Raw genomic sequence first — 12,610 nt, 5'->3', positions numbered from 1 at the left:
CTTTCCCTCTGTTTCTTTATTCTCACTCTTTGCTGAGCTTAATATTCCATTTTTTAATCTCAATTTTTATCTGAATTTCTTCTTTATTAGCTACCTTACATTTTCCTCTATCCCTCTTTCCCAGAACCCTATTTCCTTCCTGCATACTTCCACTCATTGTCCTTTTTTATCTTCCAACCTTTCCATCTTTTTGAGCTCCTTTTACTAACCTCTGTGTTTTTCCACTGGGCTGCATGATAGAAATAGACAGTTCTACATGACTTTCAAAAATATACATTGTGATTAAAAAAAAAAGTCTTTGAGGACACACCAAGTGCACACTCTAAAGCCCAAAATTGTTGTTCTTTTGTCATTGATGAGAAATCCTACGAGGGAAGGACTGATCATGATACTATTATGATACAATAATGAGCATGTCTACAGGGTAAGGAAAAGCCTAGTCCTGATTCTCCTGGGCATGCCAAACATTCACAAGCAGACCCCCCAGTGATGGTTTTAGTGATTTGAGCTTTACAAACCGTATAAACTGTGTTACTGCATCTCAAAGACTGATAAAGTAACAGAGGAAAAATAAATGAAGTGCACTTCATGGCTTTAGAAAAGTGAATTTGGAAAATATTTGCTAAAACATGTTCTTTCCTGTACCTAATGTTATTTACTTAATGATATTCTGAACTATTGGATGACTAAGCTTTATGAAGAAAAAAATATTCATTTAAACTCTAAAGTAAAAAAAAAACAGTCACACCAGGTGGGCATAAACAAGATCATGTGTCAAGAAGTACAGCAAACCTGTTATCGTCTTGTCCTACACTACTCATTTCTGGTAGGAGAGGAATGAGAGAGGGCAAAATGTTTTCTGTAGTGATCGTTTGTCCCCTCTTTAGCTTTCATACAGTTATTTGGAAGAATTGAATTTACTGTTTAAATGGATCATTTCAAATATTAATAATAATCATTCATACATGAGCTGCTTTAGACATATGAATATTACAATACCATTTGCTTTTTGGACTTTTAAATCTTCTTAGTGGTTTGTTCATTTGTTTCTTTGTTTTTCATTTTCATTTCATAGCCAATATTTCATGCTTTGTATTCTATTATTCTTTTTTATGTATATTGCTGTTCTGGGACAGGCAACTGTCTAGATTCTGCTCTGGAGCTCCTTAACTACAGGTCACTGTCAAAGCAAAATAAGTATGCAGGTCCTTGAGTTACATAAGGAGGAACATTGTTATTTTGATGCTGAGGTAACTTTTTGGTTCCCTTTCATTCCTACCTCCTGCCACCAAGAAACTACATTTATGTTATACCTTCTTCAGGAAAAGATCCACCCCTATAGTAGACTTATGCATACTACTAAAACCAGCAGGAGAATTCAACCCTAACTTTACATTAAGAAAAAAATGTGATATAAACAATACACATGAAGAAGTTTATGGTATATGGGTTTATTCCCACTGGTGGTCAATATCCTGTAATAGCTCAATTATCTCTGCAAGGCTCATGTTTTCGATCTTCTTCTAGCATACTGTATTGCATTTATATCCTGCTGAGTTTCATTGTGCTTTTTAGCTGTAAGTAGCAACTCTCCCAACATATGTTTTCTCTGATAGTTCTTTTTGTCTTCCGTTATTACCACCAGTGTTTTAGGAAAGTCTTGCCTATAAGTAACTGCCTGTGCATGGAAATATAAAAGGACACTGCTGAATAAAGCCTGAAGGAAGTACAGGTCACATAATATTCCTACTGTACATACTTTCCCAGGAGTGTGGGAAATTACCTGATTTTTTTTTTTTTTTAAATCTACTCAGCCATGGGAAGCAAATTATTTAGGTGGCTTTCTTCTTCACTGTGGAAATTGATTGCTTGAAATGATACCTAGTTTTCAAACACCACTTTGTTATCTACTTTTCTAATCATGTGTTGGAGATTCTCTCCCCCCACCCTCCCCGCCAAAAAGCTCTAACAATAAAATTGGTTGTGGCAATCTGTAGTGCAATATTACAGTACTCCTAAAAAATGATCCACTGTAGTGTGTTAAACATATCCTATGATGTGCATTAAATTAATTTCTTGTGATCCATGAATACTATTAGTAACTCAGAATCCTAAGTACCACACAGTACCAAAAGCAGTCATCATACTTTTAATAATACTAACAGAAACATTACAAATATTAATGAGTAATTTGTCGTCCAGCACTCAGAATTTGCACAGTGATATATCAATCAACAAATATAGTAACATCCTGAAAACCTGTAAAATCCATCATTCAGATACCTTGCAGGGTTTCAAAAGTTAATGAGTTTTCTTGACATCTCCATAAAACAGACAAATATTCTTTCCCTTATTTTTACAGACAGGGAAATGAAGACACAGAGACACTAAGGGACTAGTGCAAGTCTCTTTCAGGACTGGAAAATAATTCAGATTTTACAAATTCTTTTTTGTTCTTTATTAATGATAAGTATCATTTCTGAAGGGAACAGTAAGATTTATTTTAAAATAATTCCTAGGGAACTGCTCAAATTGTTCTCTAGCTTCCTGGTTTAGCCATCATTTCCTTTTCTTCCTTCATTTTAAAATAGTAGCAGAGAAGTAATTTTCACTGACTTTAAAAAGCTTTGGATGATGCCTTGCTTGTTTATATGCTAAGGTTTAGAAAAGTGGTTAAAAAGGAACAAATAAGACCGTACATAATTACATTACTTTGTATATTTAAGTTTAAATTAGCCACAACTGTGACTTGCCTGTTGACTTCTAAAACATAACTTTTGCACTGGGTATACATATACTCATTTCAGTATACTTACATGAATATAATTTAGATTTGTGAAATGATTTAGAAATGTGAAAACAGTATGGCCCTCTATGCAGGAGGAGTTAATTTCATCCACAGGAAATGAACTATTTAAGTGGCTTGATTTCTTCTTTTGAGAAATACAGGAAAAGAATAACACACTTAGCTGATATCCACCAAATTGCTTCTTTGCAGAATTCCTATACCAACCTATCTCCTTTGAAGAAGTAGGTTTTCCCAACATCTTCCCACCAAATTGCTGAATCAATGCCATGGGAAGGAATTCCGCTTCCAAGTGTTATCAAATCATGAGGATAACCTGGCTGGAGAGTAGTGTCCTTGAAAACCCAGAACTTGCTACCTGTACAAAAGCATATATATATACATACATATATGTGTTAGTCTTCAGTACTCTCAGTATTAATATTAATACACTCCTAAGAAAGAAGACTCCCAAAGGGTTATAGTGGTTCTGCCAAACACAAAGAAATGAAAAATGTTCTATCACTGCAGATAATGCAAAATGAAATATGTCTTACAGATATCTTGCATTTATAAAACACCTCTCATTCAATAAGCCCACAGAATATTTTGATACCAACTATACAGAGATCAAACTCAGAATAAAAATGAAGTCATCTCAAGAGGCTCTATAGTTGATAATGTATTACATTTACAGCAATACTACACAACAAATTTATGTTTCATGAGGAAAGACTAGTGAATTTTAAAACAGAATGAGATAAGAAAACATATAAATAAATGAAAAATAGAAATTTCTATCCTCATAGAGACCATATACTTTTATTACTCTGTACTTGCCTTCTCCTCAAAAAGTTAAATTACTTATGAAGGATGTACAAATTATTTCTGAAATAACCATAGAATTTAAAATATATATATATTTATCATAGTTTCTTTAGTGTTGCCTAAAGACAGAAAACCTTGGGTTTCTGAAATTAACAGAGGCTTGCATTTAGTACCAGTTGCAGTAAGATTTGATTCAAAACCACCCAGTTGACTTACTGCATGCTGATAATACAAGGTAGTTGTACGACTCTAGCTGGTGTTAGCACAGTGTCTACACAAACCTCAGGTTACCTAAACTGTCTTAACTACTAATAATAGCCTAGTGCCTCCTGGACAGCAATGCTTAGTGGTTGAACCCCTACTGTGGTAGTTACGAGCTAAATATATTGCCTATATAGGGATATGCATGTCTACAGAAGCAGCAGTTGCACCTGTGTTTTGTAGTATAGCCCCTCCCGTACGTGTTTTTGGAGAGGATGCTTCCTGTGCTCTCTCCCATAAGTGGACAGCTTACCTCACCAGCCCACAACTCTGGTCTCCCAGCCTCAGTTTGCTCTGGCTTCCTAGCCAAGCTCTTCTACCTCACTGAACACTTCCATGATTATCTCACCTGGTTCATCATATTAAGCCTTTAATCTAACTTTCCCCAATAACTGTGTTGTCCTCCAGACTCTTTACTAGGGTCTTCTCAACATACTGTGCCCCCCACCCTATTCTTGTAACTATATTCTTTTTACATTTTTGCCATCGTCTAATTCTTCTTCAGAATACACTTCTCACCTGTGTCTTTTCAGTAGAGACTTCTCTTTAAAACACAGACAGCTTTGGCTGAAAAAAAGGGAATAAAGATCCTCATATGCCCCCTAGAAGCAGGGAAAATGGAGCATAATTTTCATTTTAGTACTTATCTGAAGAGCTTGCTTTGAGGCCTGTCTTCTCTTTGCATTATGTCATCTAGGCCACAGGGTCACTCTTTCTGTGCTAGACTATAGGCTTCATGGTGTAGGAACCATGTGTTTATTTTCTCTTCAAAGCACTACCTTCATCTGTGTTTCCAAAAAGCATTGCTATTTTTAGTAATAATAACAATGAAGAAGAAGATACCCATTGACATCATGTAGACCCTTCTGAGTTACATCACAGAAAGGTCTAGAGAAGATCCATGAACATATATATTGAATAGGCCTATTGGATACTTCACTTTGGTCTATCCAATGTTACTTATGATGATGATGTTTAAAATATAAGGGGAAAAGTTTGAAAATATATTTTGCTCAACACATCTGGAAAGAGATCCTAAGAGTTAAAATCATGGCTGTTCACATTAGCCATCATACTTACCTGTAAGGCTAGGCAGGCAGTTACACAAACTTAGGAGGTTAAGGCACTGTGCTGTATAAATATTTTATAAGGAAATGTACTATTACCCCAAAGATCTAGGATGACGTGTATGAGAGTCACCAAGAGGGAAAATCTGGAGAACTGTTGTACAGCTATCCCTCAGTAGCATTAAATATTTGTTTAAAGGGAGGGGGTTTTTAATCTCCCTATTTGTACTGTTGTGATTTAAAGCATGTTTTCATTTTATCACAGTTTTAATTAGGAGAGGAGTTATAGTTTCAGTTCCTCCCATGCTGAGTTTCCAGAGTAAATTTTTTATCAGCTTCTTTAGAGCTGCTTGTCATCCACTTCTAAGCACAAGACACTACAGTTTGCTCAAAAGATCCATCTTCTCCCCCCTGCCAGCTGAAGGAAGAGACGGTTCAAAGAACGAGTATGTACAAAGCCATCTGAAGTACTGAAAATAAAAGAGACATAGAGATCTATGAAGAACAGTCACAGAAAGCTGAGGTCTGTGTTGACCTAGGATTAAGGTCTGTGCTAACCTCATATTTACCTTTACTGAGATTCCCTGCAAAATTCACATATGGGGTTTGATCACAGGGGTGAGTATCTTCAGGAATTCACTGTCCCTCCTCCCTGTGGTTTATCTTTTTGTCAATTCACATGACTGGACATCCAGGGCTTCAGATGGTAATAGCAGTTTCAAACGCAATGGTAAGAGAAGCCATGTGTTTTGGACCTTACTAGTTGGTACTTATGGTGTGAACAACAGATGGCATCCAGTGAATGATACTGAGCCAGCTCATTTTTGTTTCAGATCATTCAAACTGACAGCTGTTGCACACCATTGAGAGGCATATGCTGTGATGTATGTAATGCTATTACCTTTCTCTATGCCTCACAAGGAATAAAAGTAACAGCAATTGTTAGGAATAGATCATTATCAGTCATACCCAACAAGTCAAATTTAGCTATTAACACGGTCAGGTCATACCAAAATAAACAAGGGTTGAGCACACACCATTATAAGTGACAACACCACCGAGCCAGGTATTTATTGCATATTCAGATATACTGAAGTAGAAGGAAAGTGTAGATGTGGGAACACACGACTTAAGAAGCTAAATTCTTCTTCACATAGTGACTTACTAAGAAGCAACTTCTTTCTGGGTAAATAGAGAAAATGAAACTTTAACTGAATTTCATGGAGACAGTAGGGCACTGGGAGCTCTAACATATGTAGGCAAGACTTCTATTGATTCTAACTAGAGGGAATTGTTTTTAACTTTTGCTTTGGAAGACATGTTCAGTCTGCTACAACTGTGTTGATTGTTAATAGGAAGGACTGTATATAAGAAATCCAAATTTTCTATCTGGCTGACAGTTATTAACTTTGGGGTTTGTTTGTTTGTTTGTTTGTTTGTTTGTTTCAGGGGGGTTGGGTGGTTTGTTGCTGGTTTTGTTGTTTTGAGTATTTTTTCTGTTTAACTTCTGTCCCTCAGCTGGAGGAAAGTGCGTGGCTGTTGATCAGAGGATTTCTGAAAAGCCAGAAAAAATGAGAAGCTTTCAAAGCAGAACCAAATATTAGGAGGAGTTAAACTGAAAATCAGTGCAAAAAATGCCTGACTGTGATGAGAATTAGCTCCTTTTATTTCTATTTACATTTATGTATCTCAAAATGTATTAAAAATGAATGCTTAAGTCAGTATGCTTTCATTTAACTCGTATTACACTTCCATTAGTAAATAGTCAGTACACTTCATTAATTGTGATTATAATGTAAATAAAGGATCTATGACAAAACTAGAATAGTTATAGTTTTATCCTTCTTATAGATAACTAATGCCTGTTCAGAGTCCTCACCTATGCCCCCGGCAGAAATCACCACTGTATTTATTTTACAAAGTTGGTTTTTAAGGTCTCATTCGTGGGTTTGTTATTCTCACAGAGAATAAAGCACCACATGTTTCATGAAGTCTGGCCAACCTTCAGAATGTTTCATCTCTCTGCTTTTGTTCCCTAATGTAAGACCTAATATAATAACAAGCAGAATGGTAAGGTCACAAGCTGAGAATGAAGCAAGTGTTAAAAAAGTCAAAATGTCTTACTTTTTGCAATAATGCTTTGTTAAATATCATCACTGTAGCGAAACAATTGAGAAGGATGAACTATGACTGCAATTATTTGAAGTCTCTCAACATCTATCTTTGACATTCTAAAAAAAGTACTGGAAATAAAGGGTATCCCTATTGCTGTGCTCCACTTAAAATATGGAACATTTAACTCCAGATGTTCTTCAGACTATTTAACTATCTTCTGACTACTGCAAACAATTTTGCGGTTTTTAACAACTGTAGTTCTTCCTTTGTAGAATCAGAATACTGAATAATTGTGCTCCTGGGTTGTCAGCAACCAAGTTTTTTGTTCATCTTGTATGTAATTATGATATGTGTGTAGTGCAAGACCTGTGTGGGATATAGTATATAATCACTGTAAGTGTAAAAGTAATGAGACAAATTCTCAAAACTTTTAGGAATTATATTCAATTGAAACCAGTTGAAATTTTAACATCTAATTCTGAAGGCTTTTTTCCTCCAGTCACCCTTGCTCTTAATTTTGGTCTTTCAAGCCAGAATCAAATGTCTTCTTACTAGGATCCCCAGATTATTGTTCATGGTTCCTTTTTCCTCGTTCTCTATTTCCCACATTAAGTTTCTGTCATTTCTCTGCCCCATGATCTGACACTATAGTAAATCTGTTTTGCAGAATAAAACTGTCAAGCAATGGGATAACTGCAGTTGAAAGTTATGATGGTGGCACTGGTGGTATGAGTTTTACAGCAGCCTTTCTATTGCTACATTTTGTTTATCATAACATTCAACAGCGCAGATGGCTTGACAATTTATTTTTAGCACCATATAAATTCCCACAGGTACACAGAATAAATTTTACTATTCACATTTCCTCATTAAAAGAAAAAAGAAAAAAGAAAAAAGAAAAAAGAAAAAAGAAAAAAGAAAAAAGAAAAAAAAGAAAAAAGAAAAAAGAAAGAAGAAAGAAAAAAGAAAAAAGAAAACAGAAAAAAGAAAAAAGAAAAGAGAAAAGGGAAAAGAGAAAAAGGAAAAAGAAAAAAGAAAAAGGAAAAAGAAAAAGAAAAAAGAAAAAAGAAAAAAGAAAAAAACATCATTCTGATGCCATCTTCTGATTGTCATTCAGCCATCTGCTTTTTATAAGCAGCCATCCACCAGATTGCTATGTACTTTATAAGCATTATGAGGCACAAGGAGACAGACCAAGCATCTTAAGCCATCAGAAATGAGCAAGCATCACTTTGTACTACAAACACACTACTGAATTTTTACAATTGTTTTTCCTTGAATAACTAAATATTCATGAAAAAAAAGCACAAAAAAACCCAAAAGGAAATAAAAGCTAAAATGTTAAAATTTTTAAAAAGATCAAACCCAATGAAATTTCAAAACCAAAGAAGACACTTGATCTAGTAGTCTTGAACTTGATTCACCTGGATTTTGTATAGACATCTAACACATTATGCATGACTTCACAGGTTCCTCAGATATTCTCAGGAGAGTAATATCAAATAGGTATAAATAAATTGGTAGATTTTATTACACAAGTTATAAATAACTACATTTCTCATAGCAAAAACATAAGCTATAAAGACGTTTCAAAGGTTCATAAATAAATGTTCCGTCCTGAGCTGCCGTATTACATCATTTGCATATGATATATTTTACAACATAGCTCACATTTTTAAAAAGTGTTAGTTTTTAAATACTTTTATACCTTTACTAACCTATATTTCTACTACTGTAAAGAAGTCTCCTAAGATCAATAATCCAATGGTATAGAGGAAAAAAATAGAGGAAAAATCTAATGCTAATAAAAAAAATAAAGATCTAAACTTGTTTTATAATTTAAATCAACTGTTTGAAATTTGATGTTTGCAGTCCTGAAAGAGAAGGACTGAAACAAATTAAATAGAACATAGATTAGTGAAAATAAATGAGATTTGTGGGTTTCTAAAGAGATAAACAGAACGTTCCAATCCATGATGGTTCACAAGGTCTATCCTGATTGCAAAGTAACTGGCCTAACAGAATATTGTTTATCCTGAACTTATGACAGTGTAGGCACATAAGGAGAAGCAAGGTGGCAATTACTCACTCGCAATTGCAGATGAGTAAATTGGCTTACTCTTTTCTTCACCTTCCTCAGAGAGCAGAGATATCGCTCCACAAGTGTGAAAGCAGGAGTGAAAAACCAGTCAGTCACAGGAGGCCATGTTTCACATTAGTAAAAAAGCCTCCGAAGTGAATGAAAGAGAGCAATGGAGATGGAAGGTGTGCCTGGAATACCTTTGAGTGTTTGCAGAAGCAGCAGTGGCTGTTCTGAAGGGAAGATATTTACACGCTGACCTGTTTCTCCAGCACACACCAGAGATTCAATACTCTATACCGTACAGGACACTGGATGTTACTGATACCTTCAGAAGAATTTTTTGAGACTTTATTTAAAAGTTTGCAGTTAAATTCTGTCTTCACTCAAACACTGAATTTTTCTGCCTTGAAGAACTGACCAGTCTTAAAATGAAGTGATCAGGAAAATGTTTTCTGGGAGGAATGCATTAGTGGCATTATTCCAGTTTAAGCTCTGTGATGGCACTCACTCCATCTTTTCTACTTTTTCTCTGAATAATGGACATAAATGTTGGCTTAGATATGTGCTTTGTGAACACATCTGTATGCCAGACTCCAGATTTAAAGCTCCTTCTAGAATTTGCTTAGTTTGACCAGTTTTAGATTGGTAAAGAGCACTACTTTGTTCATCTTCTTAGCAACATATCTATCATAATCAATGTATCTACTTCTAGCACCTTTGGGAGGAAGACATATACTCTTGTCCCAGGAAGAAATTTTGTGAGGGAATGGAAGAAATGAGACAATGATTGTTACCTAGAGTCTATTCACATAGACTTCTGCAATCATGTGCCACAAGGTAGCTGAGATCCCTAGTTAACAGGAATTTTCAAGGATATACATACAAAAGACTGAGCTGAACCTATTGATTCTGTGGCCGTGGAAAAACATGAATTGCACTGATAGAGAGACATCATCAGGTAGGTTTTGGAAAACATGAAGAGGAAGTGGCATAGCAGAAAAATTCAGAAAAATCACACAAGGAACTACAAGGACTTTTCATCTTGGCAAACAAAGGGACAATACAAATGTCACTAGAAAAATAATGGAAGGAACTTTGAAAAGAAAGCAGGTGGAAAAATACCTGCAACAGAAAATCCAACTCTCATATGATATCAGTTAGAAAGCACAAAGCTAGCTGATCTGAAATCAGAGAGCATAAGCTGGGGATGATGAGGAAGTAGGAAACCAGAATATCCTGACTTCTAAAAGTACAATCCTGCTGCTTCTGCTTGCTTTAATTAATCCTGATTATTTAATTTCTCAGGTGGAAAATAGAGAAGTTTCTTTTATCCTTCCGTTTTTTGTTATCTATAACCTACAGTCTATTGAATCAACTCATTCCTCTAAGACCTAACAGGAGTCAGTCAGCATTGGATGAAGAGTTAAATAATGGTAAAAGAGAATTTGATGTCACTGGGAAGGAAAAGAAAGAAGGTATAAGACTAAGCTTGATTGTTTCTGTCTGAAGCTCAGGCAATGGATCCCAGCATTATCAAGGTAGAGTTCTGGAATGCACAGGGTAGTTCCTTTGCTCTATGTAGCAGTGATGAGCAAAGGAATATCTACATAATAATATTTGTATCCTCCCATGTCCCATGGACCCAAAAAACAAGCAAAGGGGTGGAGATTTGGAGGTACCTTGATCGTGATTTCCAATCTTATCAACTTCCCAGAGTTTATGACATGAAGTTTATTTTATGGCAACAGAAGTAAAAGCATATGCTGTATTGAAGTTATGTAAATAAAAAATGTACTATGTGGAATGTAATTTTCCTTATGATTCACACAATAAGTACAAATTCCCTATTAGTAAATCATAAACTTCATCTTCATGTACTGTTATGCAGTGTTTCTGCATGTTATTATACATTTTCCATTTAGCATTCCCAAGGTGACAATGTTTCCATAGTGAATGAAATATTATTTCTATCTCCCGGTTAATGATTCCACTTGTAAAAATGAGTTAATGTTTGATACAACAACTTCAAAAATGTTTCTACTTTTTTGTAATGAGTTACCAAGTGAATCACTCACAACACTACATAGCTGAGTAATTTTTTACATATCTATGTATTCTCCTTTCTTCTCACAAATTATTACCTTATAAAACATACTTTACATGATTTTCACTCTTTTGTTGCTAAATGGGTATTTATCCAACATATAGGATAATTTTCTCATTAAATCTAAATTAGATGCATGTTCAAGAACTTTAATTTTGAAGAATGGATGATGCCTGGAGTAAAACTTCAAAAAAAATGATTAGCAACAATTCAATCCATACAAAATATTCTCTGGAGTTTATGCTCCTTTAAAAATACTAAATACACATCTGTGAAAAAGATATTTATTTTTCCCACCTGAAATTCCTAACATCACAGTTCTCAGATTAAAGAAGTACAGTACAGTACAGTGAGATGTATGTAGCACAGATGACATTTAAATATATGCAAATTTAATTTGTAAAAAGGAAGAAAAGCAAAGAGAACCACAACAACAAAAAAGGGACTATGTTCATTCTTGCTACCTAATCCACATTTTTCAAAAAGGATTTCATTCATAGTAGATCACTCTATTGCTATGTCTTTTATTTATACTTCCAAATTTTTACTGAATATGTAAGAGTAAATGATCTGGTACTCTGAAGCGTACTCATAAATTAAAGCTGTAGTTGCCAAAATGAGAAAACATAACTCATATTATCTTCATTTAGCTACCAATTTGCAACATGATTTACAAATCATTGGTAAAAATAAGCATGATATTTTCCAAGCAATCATCACAAAGGTGAAGGTATTACACAGAATCTTACTTTTCTTCTTTTCTTACCTTTAAAGAAGACAAAATTCCCCTCACTGTTTTCATAAACTGCATCAATGCTGGGAGGCAGTCCCCTCCAGAAGTAGGTAATCTGCATGGGGTATCCATCCATCACCCTGTTGTTTCTGACTCGCCAAAACCACTGATCCTGGAAACCAAATATACGTCTCTTACTATGCTTTGAGGCATTTATATGTGTTCAGTTGCTGTCTTTGAAAATACTTTACAGCCTGTCCTAGCATCTTTAGAGCATGACCTTTTGCTGTTTGCATAACCATATTTCTGTTTGCATTCATGTCACATCCACACATTACAAATGTGTCAGAACTAGTTGTTCCCTGCGGTGGGAATAAGCTACCCATGTGAACTGTGTGTTTGCTGTAGATAGCCTGTGGCAGAACATACAGTGTGCTCTCTGATAAGACGTAACTTTCTTAACATCATTCCTATAAGGGGCCCAACTTAAAATTTGTGGACTGACTACAAGTGTTTTCACACCGAACCATATGCATATGTATAAGCTTAATGTAATGGGACTATAGACAGACTTCGAAGAACAGCTAATTCTGTAAGCCATTTTTTTGCAGTGGCTGCTAACAGTGGAAGGTTG

The 12,610-nt window shown here is 35.1% G+C and overlaps 1 protein-coding gene across 1 annotated transcript in view; it reads right to left on the bottom strand.

The window, feature by feature from the left end:
- LOC104619798 (matrix metalloproteinase-16) overlaps nt 1-12,166 on the bottom strand; it is a 22,382-nt gene extending 10,216 nt beyond the window's left edge. The window contains exons 1-2 of the mRNA XM_010285809.1: nt 12,010-12,166; nt 3,014-3,164 (exon numbers count right to left, since the gene is read on the bottom strand). Coding sequence (XP_010284111.1) covers nt 3,014-3,164; nt 12,010-12,112 — 254 coding nt within the window. The 5' untranslated portion in view covers nt 12,113-12,166. The remainder of the gene's footprint in view (nt 1-3,013; nt 3,165-12,009) is intronic.
- Between the last annotated feature and the right edge of the window lie 444 nt (nt 12,167-12,610).

The sequence above is a fragment of the Phaethon lepturus genome, unplaced genomic scaffold (assembly GCF_000687285.1).
Source record: "Phaethon lepturus isolate BGI_N335 unplaced genomic scaffold, ASM68728v1 scaffold9074, whole genome shotgun sequence".
In the NCBI taxonomy this organism is placed as follows: Eukaryota; Metazoa; Chordata; class Aves; order Phaethontiformes; family Phaethontidae; genus Phaethon; species Phaethon lepturus.
This window is presented reverse-complemented; position numbering and strand designations above follow the sequence as displayed.